Source organism: Sus scrofa, chromosome 3, assembly GCF_000003025.6.
Source record: "Sus scrofa isolate TJ Tabasco breed Duroc chromosome 3, Sscrofa11.1, whole genome shotgun sequence".
NCBI classification, from domain to species: domain Eukaryota; kingdom Metazoa; phylum Chordata; class Mammalia; order Artiodactyla; family Suidae; genus Sus; species Sus scrofa.
Window position 1 is genome coordinate 67,702,909 of NC_010445.4, and position 27,900 is coordinate 67,730,808.

The 27,900-nt window shown below is 41.4% G+C and overlaps 1 protein-coding gene across 1 annotated transcript; it reads left to right on the plus strand.

Annotated features, from left to right (window-relative positions):
- EVA1A (eva-1 homolog A, regulator of programmed cell death) lies at positions 8,007-27,646 on the plus strand (the record flags this gene model as incomplete). Its single annotated transcript, XM_021087316.1, has 2 exons — positions 8,007-8,139; positions 26,390-27,646. Coding segments are annotated over 2 exons (507 nt in total), but the record flags the coding sequence as incomplete, so codon positions are not given.

The window sequence follows — 27,900 nt, forward strand, 5'->3', positions numbered from 1 at the left end:
TTCCATATTAGGGAAACTCACTGCTGCTACTGAAATAGAAGATGAAATGTACTATCACCAGGCGCACTGTATTTTCTACAGCCAGGGGTTATGCTCAGTATAAAACGGTAGACTCAAGGTTCCAGAGAATATGAATTTGTAGCACTGGAAACGAGGTTATCTCTAAAATGGAAACCAGTGAAAATGGCACACAATGCATGCAATTAGCCATTCGATTTAAGAGAGGATGCTCATAAGCCAGCTTGTCATCGTCATCAGGAGATCAGCATGTGTTGAGGAAGACAAAATTCTGAGCGGTAGGTGATGGAAAGAAGCTGTCTCTTCTGTGCCACAAGTTTTCAGTAAATAGGTGAAAGGGCTTTGGGTCATGGATGAAAGAAAGCTGTCCAAGAGTAAGAAATAGAAGAATTAGCAGGCTCTGTCCAAATGCTGCAGTGCTGGTTGACTGGCCCTAGCTTCTTTAGACATGATTTCCCCCTAGAATGGTGTGGGGTTAATCCAGTGAGTTATCACAGGGAGAAAACCCTGGCTTTGAAAATATATGGCTGCTTAGGCATAATTCTGCCCAAGCCAAGATAATCCCTAGGGTCAACTTGTTCAGAAGAGAATCTGATCTAGATCTTATGCCAGGTGGCTCTCCAGTTATGAATTAATAAACTGGTGTTGGTTGATATTGTATTTTCTTTTTTCTTTTTTTTTTCTTTTTATAACCGCACCTGCGGCACATGGAATTTCCCGGGCTAGGGGTTGAATCAGAGCTGCAGCTGCGGCCTCTGCCACAGCCACAACAACCCTGGATCCGAGTCGCATCTGCAACCTCATGGAGGGATTGAGCCTGCATCCTCATGGAGACTATGTTGGGTTCTTAACCTGCTCAGCTACGTTGGGAACTCCTGCTGTTGTATTTTCTTGAGGGCTTTGTTAATGTGACTGCCCAGAGCCTATTCACTTCTGGTCACTGGTCATTGAATTGCTGGCTCAGGGCTTGGACCTGAGCCCCTCTCTCTGACAGCTTTCTCATGTATTGGTCATGTGCATGAGGTTCACAAGTACTGAGAGTGTCTTAGGCTGCTCATTGACGTAATGATGTTCATTCTAGAACAGGGTTTCTCAGCCTTGATGCATCAACATTTGGGAAAAAATAATTTCTTATCATAGGGGGGCTGCCCTGTGCATTGTAAGAGTTTAGCAGTATCCTTGCCTGCTCCTAGATGCCAATATCAACCCCCACTACAGTTCTGACCATCACATATCTCCTGGGGAGCATACTGCCCAAGATTGAGATTCACTCGCTATTCTAGGAGCTTGATAAGGTACTTCCTTGAGGAATAGAGCACAAAATTTCACTGGTAGGTGAATGAGTGCTTCATTCCCACATTCGGGTAGGATACACACACACACATTTCTTACCTAAATATATAACAGTAAATTTATTATGAAGAATTGTCTCACACAATCATATAGGCTGTGAAATTCCATGATCTGCCATCTACAACCTAGAGACACAGGAAAGCCAGTACTGCAGCTCAGTATAAGCCTGAGAACCAGGGGAGCCAGTGATGTAAATCCAAACCTAAGATCCAGAGAAGATGAGATGAGATAAGATGAGATGCTTCAGCTCAGCAGTGAGGCAAGAAGAAAGAGGCAAGTTCCCCCTTCCTCTTCCTTTTGTTCTAACTGACTCTCAGTAGATTGAATAATGCCCACCCACATTCAGGAGGGCAGTTGACTTTTAGTGAGTCCACCAATTCAAATGTGCTCTCATTTGGAAACACCTTCAGAGATACATCCAGAAATAATATTTAGTCTGGACATCCCAAGTCAAGTTGACTTACAAAATTAGCCATCACAGTAGGAGAAACAGAAATGTTTTAATTACTATCACTGGTGGAAAGTGTCCAGAACTACCTAAAATTGTTCCATCACTATTAAGGGAGAGCTCAGAGAGAAAGTTTGGGAATAGAATTTGGCTCTGGGAGTCATCATTTACCTACTTCTGCAAACCCTGTCTTGTTGGCAGCTGCCCTGAACAGAATCTCCTGTGCTGGGTCCTGCCCTCTGTCTCAGAATCCTCACTAAAGTTCTCTGGAGAACTGACTGTGTTGCAGAGCTAGTCAGCTCAGATTTATAAAGTAGGCATTCAGTGAAGGTCCTAAGCCTCTGCCCTTACAGTAGCTGGGTGCTCAGGATGAAGGGGCCACAGAGGTCAGGCAGAACATTTTGCAAACTCTTATCGGGCATTTTATAAGATGAGCGCTTGATTCTGAAGGTCTGCGTACCCAAGATTATGCAGATCTAACAAACTCCCAGGTGATGTTGGTTCTGCTAGTCCTTGTACCATATTTTGAGTAGTAAGAATCTAGGCCACAGGGCTACAAACTGTGTGGTCTGTATGCCCAATTGGGTCTACCACCTCTTTCGACAAATTAAGTTTCACTGTAACTCATTCATTTATAGATTGTTTGCAGGGGCTTTGACGCCTCGAGGGCAAAGTTGGGTAGTTGAGACAGAGCATATATATCCCTCAAAGCCCTTTTATAGGAAAGGTATACTGACCCCTGCTCTATGTTGCCTTATGCCATGCAGACCACGGAGGGTCTTCCTGGTCACTCTTTAATATGGAGCGTCCAGCCATTGTCTTTCCTTACCCTTGGCCTGCCTTCTTTCTTCCTCTTTCTCTTGCCTCTGGCTCCTGCAACCCTCTCCATTAGTGCCTGAGGCATGAAGAGACTTGCAGAAAGGCCTTCTGGGCCATGGTTAAGCTTCCATCCTGCATGTGGTCTTCCCATAGTCCTGAGGAGGTACCCTGCTTAGCACCCCACTTTGAGCCCGTCAGCCCTGGTATCCTTTTAGTCTTCAGAGTGGTTCACTCTAAGTGAACCCTCAGAAATACCCTGGAAACCTCAGAAATACCCTCGGAGACCTACTCATGCATACAAAGCTCAGGCCTAATTGCTCTTTTTTGTTTTTCAGCCAGCCAGAAATTACTGAGAACTGCCTTTCATCAGGCACCATGATAGGTACCAGGGTAACAAGGACTTTAGCTTGTTACCTTGGTTCTAGCATCTGCAGTCTAGGAGACAAACAAGTAAATCAAGAATTCCAATGACCACATCATAGATGCAGTATTAGAAGAATATTTGAATACTTTGATGGACAGGAAAAGAATCTGGAGGGTTTGGAACTTTACTGCATTAGACCTTTTTTTAATTATGAATTTTTATTAACTTTTACACAACCCCATTTTTTTCCCCCCTTTTTAAGGCTGCACCCGCAGCATATGGAGGTTCCCAGGCGAGGGGTTGAATCCAAGCTGTAGCTGCTGGCCTATGCCACAGCCACAACAACGCAGGATCCGAGCCGCATCTGCTCACAGCAACTCACGGCAAGGCCGGATCCTTAACCCACTGAGCAAGGCCAGGGATCGAACCTGCATCCTAATAGATGCTAGTCAGATTCACTCACTGCTGAGCCATGAAGGGAACTCCCATAAACCCACTTTTACATCCATTGACATGATGTGTTTTTCCTCTTAATCACATTTATAATGTGATTGATTACAATTATTTACATTCCATTTTTTAAAAAGTGAGATAATATCTTTTACTTAAAGTTAAGTGATATTCATAAGTGTGATACAAATTGGAATTTTATTAACTTCAATTTTGTTGTTGAAGTGCAGTTGATGTATAATATTATATAAATTACAATATAGCAATTCACAGTGTTTAAAAGTTATATTCCATTTTTTTTTTTTTTTTGGTCTTTTTAGGGCTGCACCCACAGCATATGGAGTTCCCAGGCTAGGGGTCTAATCGGAGCTGTAGCTGCTGGTCTACACCACAGCTCACAGCAACACCGGATCCTTGACCTGCTGAGCGAGGCTAGGAATTGAACCCTCAACCTCATGGTTCCTAGTGGGATTCGTTTCCACTGTGCCACAATGAGAACGCATCCATTTTGAGTTATTATAAAATATTGGCTATATTCCCTGTGTTATACTATATATCCTTGTAGCTTATTTTAGCTTTATTTTATATGTAACAATTTGTACTTCTGAATTTCTTACCCCTATGTTACCCCTGCCACCTATCTGCTCCTTGCTGGTAAGCACTAGTTTCTTCTCTATATCTGTGAGTCTGATTTTTATTTATTTATTTTTTGTTATATTCATTAGTTTGTTGCATTTTTTAGATTCCACATATAAGTGATATCATACAGTATTTTGACTTCAATTTTAATATCACCATAATTCTGCTACCATTCCTGATAGCTGAAAATCAATATTTAATTACAAGATTCTCTAAAAAAAAGTAACTTTTAAAATTCCTTGCTGTACCTCATCCACACCTTATATTTATTGTTGCCACTGTTATTAATTTTTAAAATTGTGATGAAATAACATATAACATAAAATGTCCCATTTGAACCAGCTCGGTGACATCAAGTACAATTTATTTTGTTGTACAACTATCACCACCATCCACGTCCAGAACAACTTTCATCTTGTAAAACTGAAACTTTGTACTCTGTACACATTAAACAATAACGTCCCAGGGTTCCTGTCATGGCTCAGTGGCTAACGAATCTGACTAGGAACCATGAGGTTGTGGGTTCGATCCCTGGCCTTGCTCAGTGGGTTAAGAATCTGGCATTGCTGTGAGCTGTGGTGTGGGTCACAGACGTGGCTCGGATCTGGCATTGCTATGGCTCTGGTGTAGGCTGGCAGCTACAGGTCCGATTAGACCCCTAGCCTGGGAACCTCCATATGTCACGGGAGCGGCCCTAGAAAAGGCAAAAAGACAAAAAAATCCCCCAAACTTCCCATTCCTCTGTTCTCCCAACCCCTGACAACCATTCTGCTTTCTTTCTGTATGAATTTGACTGCTCTAGGTACTTCATATAAGTGGAACCGGATTTGTTGTTTGGTGACTGGCTTATTTCACGTAGCATAATGCCCTTAAGGTTCATCCATATTTTAGCATATGTCATAACTTTACTCCTTAAGACTGTGAGTTATATTCCATGGTGAGCATATACCACATTTTGTTTATCCATTCACCTGTGAATGGGCAGACACTTTGATTCTATCTTTAGGCCACTGTGAATAATGCTTCATCATAGTTGATGTTCGAATGTCTGTTCAACTCCCTGCTTTTAATTCTTTGGGGTATAGACCCAGAGGTGGAATTAATAGTAATTCTATTTTTAATTCTTTGGGACACTGACATACTGTTTCCCATAGTGCTTCTACAATTTTACCTTCCCACCAGCAGTATAAGTGCTTCTCTCCACAACCTCTCCATCACTTGTTATTTTCTGTTTGTTTATTTTTATAGTAGCCATCGTAATGGATGTGGGATGGTGTCTCCTTTTGTTTTTGATTTGCATTTCCTGATGATTAGTGATGTTTAGCATCTTTTCATGTGCTTGTTGTTGGCCAGTCATAAATCTTCTTTGGGGAAATATCAAGTCCTTTGCCAGGTATTTAATCAGGTTGTTTTTTGTTGTAGTTGAGTCGTAGGGGTTTTTAAAAAATGTAATCCAGATATTAACTCCTCATCAGATATATGATTTGCAAATATTTTCTCCCATTTCATGGGCTGTCTTTTCATTCTGTTGATTGTATCCTTTGAGGCCCAGAAGTTTAAGTTTTGATGTAGTCCAAATTATCTATCTTGCCTGGGCTTTTGGTACCATATCCATGAAATCATTGCCAAATCTAGAATCATGAAACTTTCCCCTTATGTTTTCTTCAACAGTTTTATAGTTTTAGCTCTTCCATTTAGGTCTTTTATCCATTTTTAGTTAATTTTTTAATATGGTATAAGGGTTCAATTTCGTTCTTTTGCATGTGGATATCCAGTTTTCTCAATACGACTGTTCTTTCCAGATTGAATAGCCTTGGCTTCCTTGTTAAAAATAGTTTAACCATATATTTAAGGTTTTATTTCTGGGCTCTCTATTTTATTCCATCTTCCACATGCCTGTCTACACTGTTTTGTTTTTTTGTTTGTTTTGTTTTTGTTTTTTGGCTGCACTTGTCACATATGGAAGTTCCTGGGCCAGGGATCAAATCCAAGCCCCAGGTGTGACCTACGCCATAGCTATGGCAATGCTGTATCCTCAGCCCACCATGCCACAGTGGGAACTCCTTGTCTGTACTGTTTTGATTATTGTAGCTTTGTAATAAGTTTTTGAATTCAAGAAGTGTGAGATTTCTAACTTTGTTTTTGTTAAGATTGTTTTGGCCATTTGGATTTCTTGATAATATATAAGAATTTTAGTATGGGTTTTTCTATTTCTAAACAAAGAATGTCCTTTGGATTTTGAGACTAATGTAGAACTTTTGCATTCTCTCTTAAACATTAGCCAGATAGGATAAGAAGGGGGAGGACATTTAGGAAAAAGGAAGAGGATTTCCAGATTTCTTTAGTTTCCCAAAATACACTAAGCTGGTATTATTGGAGCATTAGGCATCCTGTACCTCTGTGTATATGTGTAAGAATGTAGACTTGGGTAGGAGATAAATTAGGAGCTAAAATAGAGGTCAGATATTGTTAAGTGCATGTGTGTTGTATCAAGAAGTTTAATGGAGATTAGTTGAAGGGTAGAACTATGGAGTGAAGTGATCAGATTTATACTATATAAAGATAACCCTGTTGGTGAGAGTGGGTGCTAGATTGGATAGGGAAGAGGTATTGGAAGAAGCATCATGTAGGAGACTGTTGGAAAACCCCCAGAAATGAATTGATGAGACTTGCACTATGGTAGAATTAATGGAGATAAACAGGAGGAAATGGGCCTGAAACAGCTTTGTCCCACTATATACTCAAAAATATTCCAGTGACTTCACTCTCTTGCTAGTCCTAAAGTCCTCAGAACAGTCTCTGAACTCAGAGTGGTAGTTCCAACTCTTCGCCTGTGTCATCTAGTTGTCACTTTTTAAGAGCTTGAATGACTGTTGAGGGAATCTCTGTCTTCTGGCTCAGAAGGATAGGGGGCCCTCCACAGAGGCTAGCTCCTTCTCAGAGCCCCCAAGCTCCTGGCTCCTCATCCTGCCACTCTCTGGGCCTCTGGCTGCTCCAAGGACCTTGTGTTCATTTCTGTCTTACCCATGGGTTGGTCTGTCTTTCCTTGCCATGGTCTTCCCTAAGCCCATTGGAATCCACTAAAGTAAGAGTTGTCTTATCTGTTGTGACCCATGCCATCCACCTATGAAACTGCAGCTCTCTCTCTAAATGTGATCCATGTGACCCACCTGAGAACCTGTTTCTTCTGCAAGGACTGGAGCCTTCTACTTCTCTAGCTTTTCCTAACCTGACATCCCTCCTTACCCTGTGACTGACTGTGCATATGGGTTTCACTGGCCCATCACAGTCGCAGGTGGATTCGTGAAGCCTGGGGCAGGGGGTGGGCTCAAGCTCCCAAGTTCTCAGAGCTGTTTTCAAACTGGAACCACTTTGGAAGTTCTGGAATAGTCGGCTCTGACTCATTGCCAAGAATGCACACTCAGTGATAAGTGGGATGAGGCAAACTGATCAAAGTACACAAGTGCCATCAGTACAGGGGAGAGCAGAGCCAGGTGAAGAGCAGGCTGTGGCTTGGGGTTAAAATGCAGTGATTAGAGGGATGATGGACTATGCCTCAGAGGCAAACCAGGGAGAATGCAATGAAAAGTATCAAGGAAAGGTGAAGGAGAAGTGTTAAAAAGGGAATTTTGGAGAAGATGAGGAAGAAAAAGGAGAGAGGCTAGAGAAAAACAGATTTAAGGGGTCGCTGTTTCCTTGAAAGCCAAGAAGCTTGTAGAGCAAAGAGGACAAGATCCCAGATCTTTGCAGCCACCTGGCTGAGAAGGTTGGCTGGCATTTAGGGGACTAGCTTTTGATCTTGAGCCCAGGCTACCCGGAACATGGCCTCAGGAAATCACAATGTGTTCTCATCACTTACTTTGTGTTCCCAAACAGAAGAGAAGAGAGGGAGGGTGGCCAACTTGATCCAGCTGAAGCATCTCCAGGAGGCCTCCTCTGGATGTCCCATCGAGGCTGCCCTTCTGCTACAACGCGGAATTGGTGATCCCCGAGCACGTGGACATGGCTTTGCTCAGCAATATCCTAGCAGCCTATTCCTTTGTCTCAGGTAGTTGTCCAATCTTGGCTGAGCCAGGGCTGAGGTGTGGGGCTGGGCTGAGCTGTCTCCTGGGTGGGGTTTCTGGCCTTACACTCAGGAGAGAGATGCTCTGCCGTCATGACAGAGGGGCTCTGCAGGACTCAGTTTTGAGATGAAATGTCTTCTGGTTTGAGAGTTAAGCTTGACATCCTCTAATCTGGCAAATGGGGGTTCTAAGAGCTTCATCTTGGTGAAAATGTTTGGTTTCCTTTTGCGCTTAAATGAGTGAAATGAAGTAGCCTGGGGCTTCTGTCATTAAGCATTTGACTATGATGTGAAAGGTTAGAATAGAGTGCTCTCAGCCTAATTATTTCTAGGTAGTGGTTCTCAACCCCACTCAGGGCCTGTGTGTGTGTGTGTGTGTGTGTGTGTGTGTGTGTGTGTGTGTGTGTGTGTGTGTGTATTCTGTGTTTGAGGGGCTGTTTGAGGTGTTTGATAACCTTCTGGGAGACATTCAGACAGAAAGTGCTTGAATCTGGGAGAGTCTAATATTTGCCTCTTCCTTGGTCCAAAGTTGTTTTCTTTTAGGAAAATGACGGATTTTTTTCCTCAAGAGCATTTCCTTTTTTTTTTTTTTTTTTTTTCCTATTTTCTTTTTAGGGCCGCACTTGCAGCATATGGAGGTTCCCAGGCTAGCGACTGAACTGGAGCTGGAGCTGCCAGTCAAAGCACAGCCATAGTAACTTGGGATCTGAGCTGCGTCTGTTACTTACACCACAGCTCACGGCAACACCAGATCCTTAACCCACTAAGAAAGCCCAGGGACCAAACCTGCATTCTCATGAATACTATTTGGGTTTGTTACTTTTGAGCCACAACGGGAACTCCTCTTCAAGATCATTTCTTGAGAACAGGAGCTATTCATATAAAAGGAGTCATTTAAAAATACATGAAAATGTACCTTAATAAGGTGAAATTTTTAAACATACATGAAAATGCTCTACAATTTGATGACCAAACTGATTTTCTGTTGCTTGAGTGAGGTTTTTTTTTTTTTTTTGGTCTTTTCTAGGGCCACACCCACAGCATATGGAGGTTCCTAGGCTAGGGGTCAAATCGGGGCTGTAGCCACTGGCCTACACCACAGCTCACCACAACACTGGATCCTTAACCCAGTGAGAGAGGCGGGGGATCGAACCTGCAACCTCATGATTCCTAGTTGCATTCGTTAACCACTGAGCCACGACGGAAACTCCCTTGAGTGAGTTTTTAAGTTTCGGGTAGCTTGCTTTTGCTTTATTTTATTTTGTTCCACATCTCTGGTTGCTGTAAAAAAAAGAAAGGGCTGAGGCTCTGATTAAGTTTCTCCTGGGGGAAATGGTTTAATTTTCTAGCTCTCTAGTCAGTGTTGATATGTGGTTACCTCAGAGTTCAGATGCAAACCTGAATTTCTATTTACAATGGCAAATCCAAGCCAAGTCTGAGGGTAAAGGAAGTTCATGGCTTCTCTTTGAGAAAGCATTTTGCACGATGTGCAACCTGAGTTTAGAAAGGAGAACTTCTCAGAAACCTGGCCACTCTTGGTGGTTGGCAAGATGAAGCAGGTAGTTTTCACCTGCCTCAAGTCCAAGGTTTTCCCTTCTCAGACAGCAAAGGCTCAGGTCATCAGCCAGCTCCTCACCTCCCTAAGGAAGTTCAGTTCCTGGGGCCTCCTCACCTGGGTACCCACACATCAGAGGAGTCTCAGTTCTGCTCTTTCTTCTAGGCTACTCTGGGGAGAAAGGACATTGGAGCTAGAAAAGAGATATTTGAACCAGGTATCATGTTTTCACAAGCCATTGAATGATGATCCCCTCAACTCTATAGTGGAGACACCCCAAAATCAAGTGGGGGGAGTGACAGGGAGGGCCTGGAGTTTCCAAGGCCTCAGATGACATTTGCAAATAAGCTGTTATAAGAAAATATCTCGGGTGAGGGCAAACAGGCTACTCAGCTTTGGAGCTCTGCTCAGCACAGGAAGTACCTGGCAGCTTTCCATTTCGTTCAGCATGACCCTGAGTTGTGATCCTTGAGTGTGGTAACTCACTGAACAGCCGGGTGTTTACAGGTGTCTCATGATCTTGTTAAGGTGAAAGGGCGCATGGTCCTGTTTTTCTCCCCATTTCAACCTTTTCTTTTCCCATTCCATATTCTGGAATTAAATATTGCTTAGGATGTAGGAAGAAAATGTTTCTTTTAAGTAAATAAGGGCTGAGATAAAAGAGAATGTAAGGAAATGGAAAATAGTATGGCTAAATACAATGCATTAGATCCAGTAAATAGACTTGGTGGTTAAAAATTCATTCTGAGGAGTTCCCATCGTGGCGCAGTGGTTAACGAATCCGACTATGAACCATGAGGTTGCGGGTTCGGTCCCTGCCCTTGCTCAGTGGGTTAACGGTCCGGCGTTGCCATGAGCTGTGGTGTAGGTTGCAGACGCGGCTCGGATCCTGTGTTGCTGTGGCTCTGGCGTAGGCCGGTGGCTACGGCTCTGATTCAACCCCTAGCCTGGGAACCTCCGTGTGCCGTGGGAGCGGCCCAAGAAATAGCAACAACAACAATAACAAAAAAGACAAAAGACAAAAAAAAAAAAAAAATTCATTCTGAGTATGATGGGGGTACACTGCCTGACTATAAAGGAAATGAATTTAAAAATTTTTAATCATAAAAGTGAATATAACAGAATAATCATTCTTTTAAAAGGAGAAAATAGAGTAAATGGATGAGAAACAATAATGAAAAGTATGCTAGAAGAAAATCATAGAAAATTTCCTAATTTTGTAGCTCTCTCATATTCTCATTTAGTTGTGTCATCTTAAACTGCATAGGGGCCCCTGATCTTGCCTATTTTCTCCCAGCTTATCAGTTGCCCTCTTATCTTGCCCATGTGGTCCATCATTTCAGCAACATACTTGCTAATACACATAACTCCTTTATTCCTTTGTCTAGTTTCTGATTAAACTACCAGGCAATATCCCAACTCTAAATGAACCCTACTTTCTCCCCTTTCTCCCTCTGCACACAAGTAACCAAATGCTGTTACAACTTTGCAGATGAAAACTGTTAGAAATTCATGGTCTCCAGCCTCAGCTGAGTCTTTGTAATATTGCCTGTTCCCTCTATTTGCTTTTGGATACATCTTGTTCCCATTCTTCACAAAAGCCATTTCAAACTTTGACCATTCCAATAATTTAAAACATTTGCTTCTCAAAATGTACCCTTAGTTGGCAAATGCAAACAAAGGAAAAAGGTAGCGTTAATAAAGAAGGGTTAAAGTTTATGTATAAAGAACTCTTACAAATCGATAAAAGATAAACATCCCAAAAGAAAAGTGGACAAAGGACAAGAATCAGCAGTTTTCCAAAGAAAAACTAAAATTGATGATAAAACATAAGCAGTTCAAATTCTACCAATTAAACAAATGCAAAATGAAAACATCATTAAGGTTAACATTTTTTATTTTATATAATTCTCAAATATTTGAGTGATCATGTTTATAATTTATGTTTTGGAGGAAGGGAGGGGAGGTGAGTACTTGCATGTATGCTGATGAGGTTATAAATCGTTACAGTCTTTTTAGAAAATGATTTAGGAACAACTGTCAAATGCCTTAAAAACACATATACTGGGAGTTCCCGCTGTGGCACAGTGGGTCAAGAGTCTGGTGTTGTCTCTGAGGCAGCACAGGTTCTATCCCCAAGATTTGATTCCTGGCCCGGGAACTTCCATATACCATTTAGCCAGCCATTCCATGTCTAGGAATTTATTCTAATGAAATAATTAGGGATATAGGTTGGAATTTTACTGTGAAGTAATTTATCTCAGAACTGTTTATAATAGTAAAAGGATCATAAAAATAGAGGAACATTATGCAAAACAGAAAGATGTTTATTTTATGATGTGCTATTGAGTAAACAAAGCTTGTCACCACACAGCATATGCAGTATAATCCCATTTATGTGTGTGTTTATCATATGTATATACAACCACATTTTACTACAAATTATATCTGGATGCTGGGCCACAGCAACACCAGATCCGAGACGCCTCTGTGACCTATACCACAGCTCACGGCAGTGCCAGATCCTTAACCCACTGAGCAAGGCCAGAGATTGAACCCACAACCTCATGGTTCTTAGTTGGATTAATTTCCGCTGTGCCACGACAGGAACTCCATGTCTGTGTATTTTTAAATCTCTTTTGATTAGCTGTATTTTTAAATATTGATAATGCTTTTTAATAAGTAATGTTATTTTATTAAAATTAAGATTTTTGAAATATATATTCATACAAAATTACCACTGCCTTACTCTTTTCTGATGTCCCTGGCCTGATTATCTAAATGCTCTGAACATTACCCCTCATATGTGCCATAAGCATTTAAATTCAGTCTGGCCTGGAATGGAATAATATCCTTCTCTTTAAATATGCTCCTTTTTAAAAACTGAAGTATAGTTAATTTACAATGTTGTGTTAGTTTAACCATAACTTTGTTTTTCTCTGTCCATGAGTCTATTTCTGTTTTTTAAATAAGTTCTTTTGTGTATATTTTTTTTAGATTCTACATAGGAATAATATCATATGATGTTTGTCTTTGTCTGAATTACTTCACTTAAATATGATAGCCTCTAGGTCCATCCATGTTGCATTATTTCATTCTTTTTTTTCTTCTTTTTTGTTTTTAGGGCTGCAGGTATGGCACATGGAAGTTCCCAGGCTAGGGGTTGAATTAGAGCTACAGCTGCTGGCCAACACCATAACCACAGAAACACTGGATCTGAGCCACATCTGCACCCTACATAGCTCACAGCAATGCTGGATCCTTAACCCACTGAGCAGGGCCAGGGATCAAATGTGCATCCTCATGGATGTTAGTTGGGTTTGTTTCTGCTGAGCCACAATGGAAACTCCCATTTTTTTGTTCTTTATGGCTGAATAATATTCCTTTATTCCTTTGTGTGTGTGTGTGTGTGTGTGTGTGTGTGTGTGTGTGTGTGTGTAAAGCTGAATATATTCATCTTTATCCATTATCCATTCATCTGTTGATGGACATTCAGATTGCTTTTATGGTTTGGCTGTTGTAAATAGTGCTGCTCTGAACATTGAGGTGCATTATCTTTTCAAATTAGAGTTTTCTCTGGATATGTGCCCAGGAGTAGGATCATATGGTAACTCTAAAAAACTTAAAGTTTTTTAAGGATCCTCCATACTGTTTTACATAATGGCTATACAGGTTTACATTCCCGTCAAAGGTGTAGGAGGGTTCCTTTTTCCCTGTACCCACTCCACCATGTATTATTTGTAGACTTTTTGATGATAGCCATTCCGACTGATATCAGATGATACCTCATTGTAGTTTTGATTTGCTTTTCTCTAATAATTAGCTATATTGAACATCTTTTCATGAACCTGTTGGCATGAAGGATCTGTCTGTCTTTGGAGAAGTGTCAGGTTAGATCTTCTGTCCGTTTTTTTATTGGGTTATTTTTTTTATATTAAGCTATATGATCTGTTTATATATTTTGGAAATTAATCCCTTGTCTATAGCACTGTTTGCAAATTATATATATGTTCCTTCTTTTGTGTACTGTCTAGGGAGGTACACCTTACACTAGAAATGTGGTTTTTAGCCTCTGAGGCAACTTCTTTCCTGTCCATCTCCCTCCCCATTTTCCCAGGATACCCTCCATGATCCACAGGTAGGTCTGACCCAGATTCTTATGGAGTCTCTGCTTTGCCCTGGGACCTGGTGCACATGAAAGGCTGTGTGCCCTTCAAGAGACGAGTTTCTGTTTTCCCCAGTCCTGTGGAACTCCTGCGTACAAGCCCTGCTGGCCTTCATTGTCAAATGCTCTGGGGGCTTTTCCTCCTAATGCCAGACCCCAGGCATGGTAACCTGATGTGGGAATCAGAACTCTCACTTCTGTGGGTGAGTCTCTGTGACATAGTTGTTTTCCAGCCCATAAATTGCCTACCTAGAGGGCATGGGATTGCTTATATTGCGTAAGCACTTCTCCTACTGTCTTCATATGGCTTCTTCTTTGTCTTTTGCTGTAGGATATCTGGGTTGTTTTTTTGTTTGTTTGTTTTTCTTTTCTTTTCTTTTCTTTTCTTTCTTTCTTTCTTTCTTTTTTTTCTTTTTTTTTTGCTTCTTAGGGCCGCACTTGCAACATATAGAGGTTCTCAGGCTAGGGGTCGAACTGGAGCTACAGCTGCCAGCCTACACCATAGCCACAGACATGTGGGATCTGAGCCGCATCTGCGACCTACACCACACCTCACGGCAACACCAGACTATAACCTACAGAGCGAGGCTAGGGATCGAACCAGCAGCCTTGTGGTTCCTAGTCGGATTTATTTCCGCTGCACCACGACAGGAACTCCAGGATATCTGTTTTGGTATTTTGTTGATGGTTGTTCAGCAGTTTGTTGTAATTTTTTGTTTTCATGATAGAAGGTGAGCTCCAGTCCTATGCAGTCAGATTCTTAACCCACTGTGCCACAGCAGGACCTCACACTCCTGTCTTTTGATTGAAGATTAAAGGAAAGAGGTTGTAGCAGATCTCCCCTCTTGTTTCACTGGCAAGAACTCTGTTACATGGTCATTTATAGCTGTAAGAGAGGTTGTAAAAATTAAGAGTTCTAGCTTTTTCAACCTCTAGACTAGTGGTTCATAACCGGGTTGATTTTTGCCCTATAAAGGGATTTCGGACAATGTCTGGAGACATTTTTGATTGTAACAACAGGGGAAGAGGGCTGCTACTGGCCTCCGGGGGTGGAGAAACATACTAAAATGCATAGGAAAACCCCCATGACAAAGGATTAACCTGTCCAAGCTGTCAATAGTGCCAGGCTTTAGAAAACATGCTCTAGGACAAGCAAGGGAGAAGGGACTTAGGAATAGTTTGAGGTACTCCAATCTGTGTTTCTTTTTTAATGTTGCTTACCAGGGCTTTTAGTGTCTGACCTTGACTTCTCAATGTGCTGTCTCTTTTTTTAAAATTTTATTGAAGTATAGTTGACTTACAATGTTGTGTTAATTTTAGGTGTATAGACAGCAATGCAAATCATTATACATATATCCATATACCCATATATCCATTCCTTTTCACATTCTTTTCCCTTATAGGTTATTGCAAAGTATTGAGTAGAGTCCCCTGTTCTATACAGTAGGTCCTTGTTACTTAATCTATTTTATATAAAATAGTGTGCATATGTTAATCCTAACTTCCTAGTTTACCCCCCCCCCAATGTTTTCCCTTGGAGAACCATAAGTTTGGTTTCAAAATCTTTGAATCTGTTTCTGTTTTGTGAATGAATCCATTTGTATCATTTTAAAAATTAGATTCCACATGTAAGTGATATCATATGATGTTTGTCATTCTCTGTCAGTCTTACTTCACTTAGTTTGATAATTTCTGGGTCCATCCTTGTTGCTGCAAATGGCATGATTTCATCCTTTTTTATGGCTGAGTAATATTCCAATGTACATATGTATCACATCTTCTTTATCCATGCCTTTGTTGATGGACATTTAGGTCTTGGCAGTTATAAATAGTGCTGCTATTAACATTGGGGTGCATATATCTTTTCATTTTTTTTTCTTTGTCTTTTTGCTATTTCTTGGGCCGCTCCCGCGGCATATGGAGGTTCCCAGGCTAGGGGTCAAATTGGAGCTGTAGCCACCGGCCTACACCAGACCCACAGCAACAAGGGATCCGAGCCGCGTCTGCGACCTACACCACAGCTCACGGCAATGCAGACCTTAACCCACTGAGCAAGGGCAGGGACCGAACCCGCAACCTCATGGTTCCTAGTCGGATTCGTTAACCACTGTGCCACGACGGGAACTCCTATCTTTTCAAATTATGGTTTTCTCCAGATAGATGCCCAGGAGAAGGATTGTTGGATCATATGGTAGTTCTATTTTTAGTTTTTTGAGAAACCTCCATACTGTTTTCCATAGTAGTTGAGCCAATTTATATTCCTACTAACAGTGTAGGAAGGTCCCCTTTTCTCTACAGCTTCTCTAGCATTTATTGTTTTTAAACTTTTGATGATACCTTTCTGACTGGTTTGAGATGATACTTCATTGTAGTTTTGATTTGCATTTCTTTAATAATTAGCGGCATTGAGAATCTTTTAATGTGCTTTTTTCACTGCCTGTCTTCTTTGGAGAAATGTCTATTTAGATTTTCTGCCCATTTTTAAATTGGGTTTTTTGCTTTTTCTGATGACTTCTCCGTGCTTGTCTTTAGTTATAGTCCTCTTTGACCAAGACCTCACTTCAGTTACCCTAAACCACCTGCTGGGCCTTTTCTCATCTCTTTGCTTTTGCATAGTTATTTCCTTTTCCAAGAATTCTTCCCTTCAGTCTTGGACTGGCCTTCCTAGTCTTCAGAACTCTCTCATTCTTCTTCACACCTCACTGCCCACCCTGGCTTAGGTATCCATCCACCTAAGAATCATTCATGTCTTCTTCCCACACATATTTTGTTTCCTCTATCTCAGCACATGGATTGGAGGAGTTAAAGGAGTTAACACTCCCTTTTTTTTTTAATTTTTTTTTATTTTTAGGGCTGCACCCATGGCATGTGGAGGTTCCCAGGCTAGGGGTCTAATCTGAGCTACATCTGCTGGCCCATGCCACAGCCACAGCAACGCAGGATCTGAGCTGCATCTGCAACCTACAGCACAGCTCACGACAATGCCGGATCTTTAACCCACTGAACAAGGCCAGGGACTGAACCCACAACCTCATGGTTCCTAGTTGGATTCGTTTCTGCTGCTCCATGACAGGAACTCCAGGAGTTAACACTTCTTGTTTTAACTACTTGAAAGCAACCCTTTGGGATCATAATATAATAATTTAAAATGAGGATAGTAATTTCATTAATAATAAAAACCCCATTAATAACTTCTACGAAGATTGTTAGGAAGATTAAATGGAATGATTGTTATTTTTAATTAATTTTTTTTTGTCTTTTTGGGGCTGTACTCATGGCATATGGAGGTTCCCGGGCTAGGCCTTGAGTGGGAGCTGCGGCTGCCGGCCTACACCACAGCCACAGCAACTCGGGATTTGCAACCTACATCACAGCTCACAACAACGCCAGATCCTTAACCCACTGAGAAAGGCCAGGGATAGAACCAGCATCCTCATGGATACTAGTCGAGTTCTTTAACTGTTGAGCCACGACAGGAATATACTCTTTTGACATGAAGATTTCTAGGCTGAGTATCCATTATAAAAGCAGTAAGTGAAACAAAAAAGCAGAAGAAGTAGTGTTAAGTACAAAAAATGTTCCTTCCATCATTTTTAGTAAAAAAAAAATTTGCAACAACCTAAGTTTTGAAAAGTAAGAAACTGTTAATGTGATCTCTGGTGCATTCACTGGGTGGAATACTATGTAGCCATTGTTAAGCACAATTGACTGGAAGACTATGGAGCAATACAGAAAGACATTTACACTGTATGAAATGCATGTCTCTGGGAAGAGGGATGGAGCACAGAGGAATTTTTTAGAGCAGTGATGATACTCTGTCTGATGGATACAAGTCATTATACATTTTTTGAAACCCATAGAAGATACACCACCAAGAGTTAAGGCTAGGATAAACTATGGACTTTGAGTGATTATGTGTCTATGATGGCTTGTGTAACAAATGTAATAACTGTACCAAAATAAAAAATGTACCACTCTGGTGGAGATGTTGATAATAGAGGAAATTATTGCATGTATAGAAGTGGGAGGTATACGGGAAATCTCTGTAATCATCTTCTTCTTCTTGATTTTGCTGTGGGCCTAAAACTGCTCTAAAAAATTGTCTCAAAAACAAACAAAAAAAGTATATCCAGGGAAAAATATATAAGTTGTGTATATAACCTGACTATAAATAGTCAGGTTTATTTATGTTTATTTATATAAATACAAATATAATATTTATACAAATATATAAATATAAAAAGTATATCCAGAGAAAAAAATATAAGTTGTATATTACTATGAGCACATGTTTATTTATATATAGCACTCAGATGAATATAATAAATATGTACAGGCTTATATAAGAGAAAGAAAGAACAGAAAAAATCAGAAAAAATTCACTTCCCTGCACTTTATAGTGTGCAGTGAATATAGTTATATTCAGGTTGTGAGATTTGCTTTGAGATGGTGATTTGATAGATTTTTTTTCTATCCCATACTCTTTTAATATTGTACTATCATATATAAATAATTTGTCTCTCTTTGTGTATATATATATATATATCTGCATATAATAACTGAACTTTTATAAATTATATATTCATGGTTTAATTCAATAAATACTTGAGAGATAATTCCTTCCTCAAATTTCTCACAGTTGTGTGAAGATAATGGTTATATAACTAATTATAATACAGCAACATAAAGCACTGCCTAGATTGGAGGAGCTAATTACACTCATCCTCTGTTTCAGATTCAGGGAACCAGAAAAGCATCAGAAAACAGTTTCATTGTCAGCAGTAATTAAGCCAGATCAGACAACATGTCCGGGGCTTCTGCTTAGCTGCCCTTAAGTCCTGGGCTATAGAACTGCAGATCTTTCCAGCTGCAGGTGAAGAAAAATGAGTAAGATGGATTAGGATGAGGTGGAATAATGAAAGGCCTCTTCTGGGGTCCTTATTGTCTGGGGGCAGGGGAGGAGGAACAGGGGAAGAGAGGGAAAGCTGAGAGAGGTGAGAGCACAGGAGTATGTATATACCAGAGCCAACTTAGTAGGCACAGTGATTCTCCAATACTCCTTCCTTGGGAAGAAAAAGTCAGAATCCCATTAAGAGACATCCTTGTGATATCTTAAAAGTTCAGAGAAGCGATTGTGCTAAATACTCCCTGCTTCTACGCAAGCCCCCTACTTCTTTTTAAAGCCTAGTTAATTTTTTTTTTCTCTTTTTACTCAAGGGATTGTAAGCTTTAGGGTCAAGAAGAAAGTCCAGGCAGGGAAAAGATTAATGGACACCAGCTGATCTGGCCTGATGTTACTGTTCTCTTCTATAGAGTCTGTTGGGCATGATCTGACCTCCAAGGGTGCAAATGAAATTAGTCCCAGGATCTCCCCATAGGGCCTCTTCCTGCCCGTGAACAATGACCCTGCAGGAAGCCAAGGTAGAGCAATACATCTATTTTTATTTATTAAGGGAAAACAACTAAAAATAGCCCTCCCTGCTCTGCTTCTTGGTCAATTAACTGCTATCTGGGTCTCCTCAAGACAAGGGTGAATCATTGGCTAAGTGGAAGTAACCTGGAGCAGAGAGAGAAAAAGTAACCACAATAGAGCTACACTTTTGTTTTTTGTAGAAGGATGAAGAGAAGCAACATAAATTACATCAGCTGTGAAAATTAGTCCTGAGTCACCTGCTTAGGATCCAGTGAGGGTCACCAAATTCCCTTGCCCTCTCTGGTTGCTTTTACTGGGCTTCTCTGGGAATCCACTCTGAGACTACTGTAGGCCAAAAAAAAAAAAAAAAAAAAAAAGGATGATTTCTGATCTGAGTATTAAGATAGGACTAGTTATGCTGGAAGGAGAATAGTGGCTTCTGAGATTCAGTTCAGTAACCATCGTCAAAGTTAACCTGTGTAATAGGCGGGGTGAGGGCAAGGACATAGACTCACAGGGAAAGGAGGGTGGGATGAGAAAGGAAAGAAGGGAGGGGAAGAGGGAGGAAAACAGGTTCAATGGATGATGGATGGAGGAATGGAGGGGAGGGAGGAAGAGAAAGAGAAAAGAGAAGCAAGGAGAGAAGGAAGGAAGGAGGAAAGAGGGAAAAAGAGGAAGAAAATAGAGGGAGAGTGAGCTATCATTTATTGAATGTCTCTCTTTGCCAGGATCTAGGATAGTCCCGTTATGTTTGTTGTCTGTAATACCTTTACCATGATTCAACAGAGTAAGTAGTGTTGCTTTCTTTAAAAGGTAAGTCTGAGATGAGGCTTCAAATACAGGTCTGCTTGAGGGTTTTCCACCCTGGTAAAATCATGGATTCATGCATCTTTTCTAGAAAGCCTTTTCAAATTCCCATGTCTGAACTTCAGGTTTTCCATTCACCTTTGTATTTCCAGAGATCCCTTTTCATGCTTCTCGAGTTGCTTTCTCTTTGATTCTGCCAATGATACAGCCCTACTTGGCTCCTTCCTCAAGGCAAGAGCGCCCTCAATCCTCTCGGTGTTCGCTGATTATCTGGAATAACTGTACAGAGTTCAGTTTGAGGGCTTTCCCTCCCTCTCTCCCTCCTCTGGGCTCCCCTTCCTTCCTCCTGCTATAATTGCCATAGAATGTTGTATATATTTAGGGTGACAATGTATTGAATTGATGCCTCTCATATTGCAGTATGATCACCGTCATAACATCAGCTAACACCTCTTTCATGTCACGTAATTATTATCCCTTTTCTATGGTGAACAATTAAGATCTAGTCTCTTAGCAACTTTGAAGTCTATAATAAAATATTGTTGTCTGTAATGACTATGCTGTGCATCACGTCTCCAGGACTTATTTATCTACTAGTTGCTAACATGTGCCTTTAAATGACATTATCCCCAGTTCCCTCCCTTCCAGCCTCTGGTAACCAGCATTCTCCCTAATGAGTTCAACTTTTTAAGATACTGATATCATACATTATTTGTCTTTCTCTGACTCATTTTATTTAGCATAAAGCCCTTGAGGTCCACCCATGTTGTAAATGGCAGGATCTCCTTCTTTATTTTATGGCTGAATAATATCTTGTAATATATATCATATTTTGTTATCCATTTATTTGTTGATAGACACTTAGAGATTGTTTTCATATCTTGGTTATTGTGAGTCATGCTGTCATGAACGTGGGAAGGCAGATATTTCTTTAAGGTGGTGATTTCATCTCCTTCTGTTCCCTTGATCATCTCAGTAGATGCAGAAAAAGCGTTTGGCAACATATAACTTTAATGATAAACTCTCAACAAATTGGGTAAGGAACATACCTCAGTATAACAAAGGCAATATATGACAAGGCCCAGCTAACATCATCCTAATAGGTAAAAAAAAAAGTGAAAGTTTTTGATCACATACAAAGTCTCCACTCTTTTACTCCCCACGTTAGTTTTTTTTTTTTTTTTTTTTTGTCTTTTTAGGGCCACACCCATAGTATATGGTGGTTCCCAGGCTTGGTGTCTAATTGGAGCTACAGCTGCTGGCCTATGCCACAGCCACAGACATAGCAACACCAGATCTGAGCCATGTCTGTGACCTACACCACAGCTCATGGCAACGCCAGATCCTTAACCCACAGAGTGAGGCCAGGGATTGAACCCGCAATCTCATGGTTCCTAGTTGGATTGTTTCCCCTGCACTATGACAGGAACTCCGATGATCTCTGTCTTTTATTCAAGCAGGATGCTGCTTTTATCTCGAAGTTGTCTGTCCACAGGGAACTGATTGCAGTTGCTTAGCCTGGGACCCATCTATCTCCTGCTTCATATTCTTTAACAGATTATAGTAGTCATAGTTATTTTTTAATGCTCTTTTTCTTTAACCTTTATACTGCAGTTAAGTGGTTAACACATCATCCTTTACAGAATTACATTTCTAAATCTGATAATATCCTTCTTTCTTAACCAGATCCTTAACTGCCAAGCCACCAGGGAACTCCTCAGCTAGTGTTTCTTTCAATACACTTTCTGTACCTCTCTTCTCCTTCTGGAACCTCAATTATGCTACTATTTGTATGTTCGATTAAATCCTATAGATTACGTAGGCTTTCTTCACTCTTTCATTCTCTTCTCTGTTTACCTGATTGGGTTATTTCAAAATTCCTATCTTCCTGGTTGCTGTTCTGTCTTCCATTTGACCTGCCCTGCTGCAGATTCTCTCAGTTGCATTTTTCATTTTGAATCATTTGTCAACTTAAAAAAATGCACAACCTGAAAATTGAAAATTAAGTTTTATTTAGGGCAAAATCAGAACTTAAGCCTGGGGAGTTCCCGTCGTGGCGCAGTGGTTAACGAATCCGACTAGGAACCATGAGGTTGCGGGTTCGGTCCTGCCTTGCTCAGTGGGTTATGATCCGGCGTTGCGTGAGCTGTGGTGTAGGTTGCAGACACGGCGGATCCACGTTGCTGTGGCTCTGGCGTAGGCAGTAGCTACAGCTCGATTAGACCCTAGCCTGGAACTCCATATGCGGGAGGCCAAGAAATAGCAAAAAAGAAAAAAAAAAAAAAAAAAAAAGAACTTAAGCCTGGGAGACAGCATCTCAGGTAGCCCTGAGAAACCACTCTGAGGAGTAAGGGGGGAGCTAGAATATGTAGGGGGTTTTGCAACAAAGGGCAGGTAGCAGGAACAGAAGTCTGGAATCACTGAATCATTCCTTAGATATGCATCTCAGCTATTGGGGCCAATATCCTGAGTTTTCACAGCCCTTGGAGGTGGCCTCATTCACAGATGACAGTGAAATGCCACTCCAAAGGGGCAGGGGAAAATAATATCAGTGTATGTGATAAAGGTGAGGGGGAGGTGCATGCAGCCGGGCATACATTTTGCAAGTTTGTTGCTGGTCTCTTGTGAAGGTTGCTACTGATACCGGAAAGATGTTACCGGAATCTGGGTTCTTGTTCATGGAGCCGAAGAAGGAACTTCTCGAACTCACAGGTGGCAAGCATGTAAAAGTCTTTATTACAGGAAAGCAAATAGCCCCAGCACAGACACTAGGAGGGGAAGGAAGAGTCCACCTTCCCTAATTTTCTAAGGAGGTTTTTCTCTCTTAAAGATAGGAGTACCAAAGTGGGGTCCTGCTACCAGTCCTTCTCCCCATCGGCCTTGCCCAGCCCCTAAATTGGGCCTCATCCCCTAGGGACTTTCGAGTTAAGGGGATGAGCTATAGGTTTTATGGTCCTTTTGCTCTTCGTTCCCCTAGACTTAGAGTCGCCACTCTTTACATTCTTTTGCTAACAGTCAAATGTATAGGTCAGGGGTTAATGCCCACCTTGACGTAAAACAAATGTACTCTCAATAGTTAATCTTCCAACAAGTAAGGCCTGTTTGTCTAGATTTGTTTTTACAAATCTTAAACCATGGACATTAATCAGGGACTATATCGAAGCCCATGTTCCTACACTGACTACCTGAATTAGTATTCCGCCTCCCTACCAGTCACAAGGAGCAGACATCATCATGAAGGATTTTAGTGTTTGTCTCGATATGAGGAGATGCAAGAATTGGGAACATAAAATCTTCTCCTTAAACATAGTCTAACTCTCTGAAGACCTGTTCTTCCAGTTTTCCCAGAGCCCAGAGTGCCTCACTCCTGATTTCCATCCTGAGCTCTGCTGGGGAGGTGCCGTGGTTTGGCAGCTGAGTGGCTCGTGATTTAATCCATGTAGAAGGTGATGACAAATGCCAGTCTTCAGTTCACACGTTGAATTCTTTGGCTCCAGAATTTCTGTTTGTTTGTTTCTTTTCTTTTTTTTTTTTTTAATGGCGTCTAACTTTTTGCTAAATTTCTAATTTTGTACATACATATTCCCCCCGATTTCATTGAATTGTCTCCTGTGTTTCTTGTAGCTCTGTAGATTCTGCTTTGTAGATTCTTGTAGAATCTGTAGATTCTGTTTTGAATCCTCAAAACAGCTATTTTGAAATCTTTATCAGCCAGATTATAAAATTTTATGCTTTTAAGCACAGTTATTGAAGGATTATTATATTTTGGTGGTGACGTGTTTTTTTTTTTTGACTCTTACTCTTGTGTTTCAGGTACCTCCTCAAATCTTTTCTGGCTGCCTCAGATAGGGTGTACTGTTTGTTGATCCTATTCTGTCTGGGATTCTCTTTGACCGTATATTTACGTACTTGCTCTGAACTGTTGCGCCCTCTTGTGGCAGAGTTCTTAAACTTTTATGTCTTCTCGGGTTCTTAAAACTCACCTGGCTGGCTGCTGGAAACCTCTTGGTAGCACTCGCTGAGGTTTGTGTTTTCTCTCTTGCCCACAGATTCTGGTCTGTTTTTCTGATAGCACTCTTTTACCCTACTCACACATGCTGCCAACTTCTGAGTGCACGCAATAAACCACTGCAAATGAGGGGAGGTGTGAGTTTAGCACTTGGGGCATTGGGAATGCCTACCAGCTGATGGAGAGATCCTCGCCCAAGGTTCTCCCAGAAACTCTTGAGTGGGCTTCCTGCCAAAGCCTTGAGCACAGAAAGGAGGAACCTTGTCACTATAATGCCTTTTGATATTCTCTTAAAAAATTATTGATTTATTTTTTTATGGCTGCATATGCAGCATATGGAAGTCCCCAGGCTAGGAGTTGAATTGGAGCTGCAGCTGCTGGCCTATGCCACAGCCACAGCAACGGGGGATCCAAGTCACGCCTGCGACCTACACCACAGCTCACAGCAACACCGGATCCTTAACGCACTTACTGAGCCAGGGATTCAACCCCCATCCTCATGGATACTAGGTCGGGTTCGTTACCACTGAGCCACAATAGGAACTGCCTTTCGATATTCATATCAGCCTTTCCTAATCTCCTGGTTCCCAATCATGGAAGTCCTGCTTCTAGTATGCTGAGTATTGCTGGAGAGAAATAGTTTCTCTTGCAGCACCCAGCCCAGTTGGAGTAGCTAGGCATTCACATACACCCCTCCGTTTGGCCAGAGGAGAGGTCACTATGGGATAGTTCAGTCCCTTATTGTGTCAACTTGTGGGGAGCGGCAGAGTGGAAGAAGTTCCTCTTTCCTTCTTCTCTACATCCTAACTCGTGTGTGTGTGTGTGTGTGTGTGTGTGTGTGTGTGTTTCCCCTTCTGTGGTGTGTTCTAATCACCTCCAGGGGGCTGGACTTTTACAAATTCTCTCTCCTCTGTGAGTATTTGCCCAAGTCAGCCTGGCCAGGTTTTCCCACTCCTGGCTGGGAGGTGCTGGGCAGGTTTGCTGGCTTTGCTGATTCTGAAGCCTAAAGCAAGGTCTATTACCAAATAAACAGGTGGGTGAGCCCCCCCACCCCATGCAAAAGTAATATCCCTTTATTTTTTTATTTTTACTTTAAAATTTTTTTAAATTGTAGTTGACTTACAATGTTCTGTCAATTTTTGCTGTGCAGCAAAGTGACCCAGTCATACATACATATATCTATATCTACACATTCTTTTAATCACATTATCTTCCATTGTCCTTCCATGACAAGTGATTATAGTTCCCTGTGGTATAGAGCAGGCCCTCATTGCTTATCCACTCCAAATGCAAGTTTGCCATCTACTAACCCCAAACTCCCCATCCATACCACTTCCTCCCCCCTCCCTACTGAAGTAATATCAATGAAGTATAGAATACTTAAAAATACAAACAAACAAAAGAAAATTTAAAATATGGAAAATATTCATACACTTCAAACTTCCAAGCTCACTTACATGGCTCTCAGTACAACCCAGTTCTTCGAAGGCTGTTAACCAGAGGACACTTTTAGTTCCTTGCCATGCGGCTTCTCTGTAGTATGGCTCACAGCACAGGAACTGATTATATCAGAGCAAGCAAGTGAGAAAAGAGAGAGCCACACCTCCATATGCTGTGGGTGTGGCCCTAAGGGAAAAAAAAATGGTAATTCAAGGGGTTGCAGGAAAAAATTCAGAAGCAAAGAATTTTCTAGTAGAAGCAAACTGCATCTAAGCCCAGTTACTTGCTTCTAGTAGATCCTAAATAACATATTTTTTCTTTTTCTTTTTAGGGCTGCACCTGTGGTATATGGAAGTTTCCAAGCTGAGGGTGGAATCAGAGCTGCAGCTACCAGCCTGTCACAGCCACAGCTGCACCAGATCCAAGGTGCCACTGCAACCTACGCTACAGCTTGCAGCAACTCCGGATCCTTAAGCCACTGAACGTGGCCAGGGATCAAACCTGCATCCTCATGGTTGTGAGTTGTGTTCTTAACCTGCTGAGCCACAACGGGAACACCATCATATTTTTTCTTTTTTTTTTTTTAACTTTTCATTTTGAAGTCATTTAAAAGTTAAAATTCTAAGAGTAGAAAAAGAATTCCATACACTACCCACATTTACCATTTCTTGGAAACTATATTTTGAATACATTCTGTGATTTGTCCCATGGGAAGGCAATATTTGTAACCATCAGAGCTTTGGGATCTGGTGAGAGGTTTGCTTCTGTACTGGAATCACATTTGCTCTCTGCATATATAGTTGTCACCTTTCAAAGGTTCTCTTCTTCCTCCTCCTCCTCTTCCAGAAAATCCCGAGCGAGCAGCTTTGTACTTTGTCTCTGGCGTGTGCATCGGGCTGGTCCTCACCCTGGCTGCCTTGGTGATGAGGATCTCTTGCCACACAGACTGCCGGCAGCCTCCCCAGAAGAAGTTCCTGCAGGACCGAGAAAGCAGCAGCAACAGCAGCGACAGTGAGGATGGCAGCTCGGACGCCGCCTCCGACATCTCGATCCGGAGACATCGCCGCTTCGAGAGGACTTTGAACAAGAACGTCTTCACCTCAGCGGAAGAGCTGGAGCGCGCCCAGAGGCTGGAGGAGCGGGAACGCATCATCAGGGAAATTTGGATGAATGGCCAGCCGGAAGTTCCCGGCACCAGAAGCCTGAACCGTTACTACTAGGGGCTGGGTCAGGACCCCCGCACCGCTGTTAGCCTCCTGGGAGACAAAGGGTCCCCCCAGGGAGGGTGGCCACAAAAAGCCCAACGCGGTTCTGCTATTGCTAAGGGCCGCAGAGAGGAGCGGGACACCCCCATTTTCTAGCCAGAAGGATTGATTTCACCCTTTTAGACTCAATTTATGGAGACGTAGAAAAACCAAGTTGTTTCATCAACCTTTCCAGGTGCTGAAAACCCGCTCCGCTCCAACACTGTGGATGGAGATGCGAGAAATGGAATTGTGGTTTCTCTTGATTTCTGAGGCTCTCGGGCGTTTTTTCAGACTTCACTGCGATGTGTTATTTCTTTGCAAAAGGAAACATTATTATAGCCTGAGGGCTAGGAAGAGCAGGGTTAACCTAACACAGTAAATGCAATGTTCTAGATGACTCCATGCTATGGAGGTGATTTTTGATCCAGATAGCATGATCCGTGCTTATTATTTAAGGCTGATTTTTAAAAATCTTGTGTTGCAGTGGCAACCTCGTCCATTTTAACTGGCACCTCAGGGATTCAAATCCTATTTTTTATTACAGTTCCCACTTCACTCATGAAAATGAACATTGTATTATAGGAGATGTGTCAGTGAACTCGGAAAATGGCAATAACCTCAAAGGATGAAGAGTTTTATTTTAAATATAAAGAACATATTAACATGCACATTCAAAAATGCTGCACAAGAATAAAAGCTGTGTTCCCCCCCCATTGTTATGACTAGATAATCATGATTTTAAACATTTTGTTAAAAAAAATGAATTTGGATTTCTAAGAAAAAAATGGGAATGGGAGGTGAGCAATAAAGCCCAAATTTTAGATTGGGATAAAAAATAAATATTACCTAAGATCTCTTTTGTTTCATGTCCATCTCTGTGATTATACTGACCTTAAACAGCAGCCTTTTTATATAGGTGAGTTTGGTCTTTTGTCAGGCCTTTCAAATAACTGGAGAGTTGTTGGAGAATGGAGAGATGGCCCCTAGGGGCTTTTCATTTCCTGTATGTTTATGTTATGGTTACAGTATAGCTTAGTGTTTGTTAAGCAGATGGAGGAATAGAAGACTTACTTGAGGCTAGAAATAATACGGTGGCCTCCTAAGGAGAGA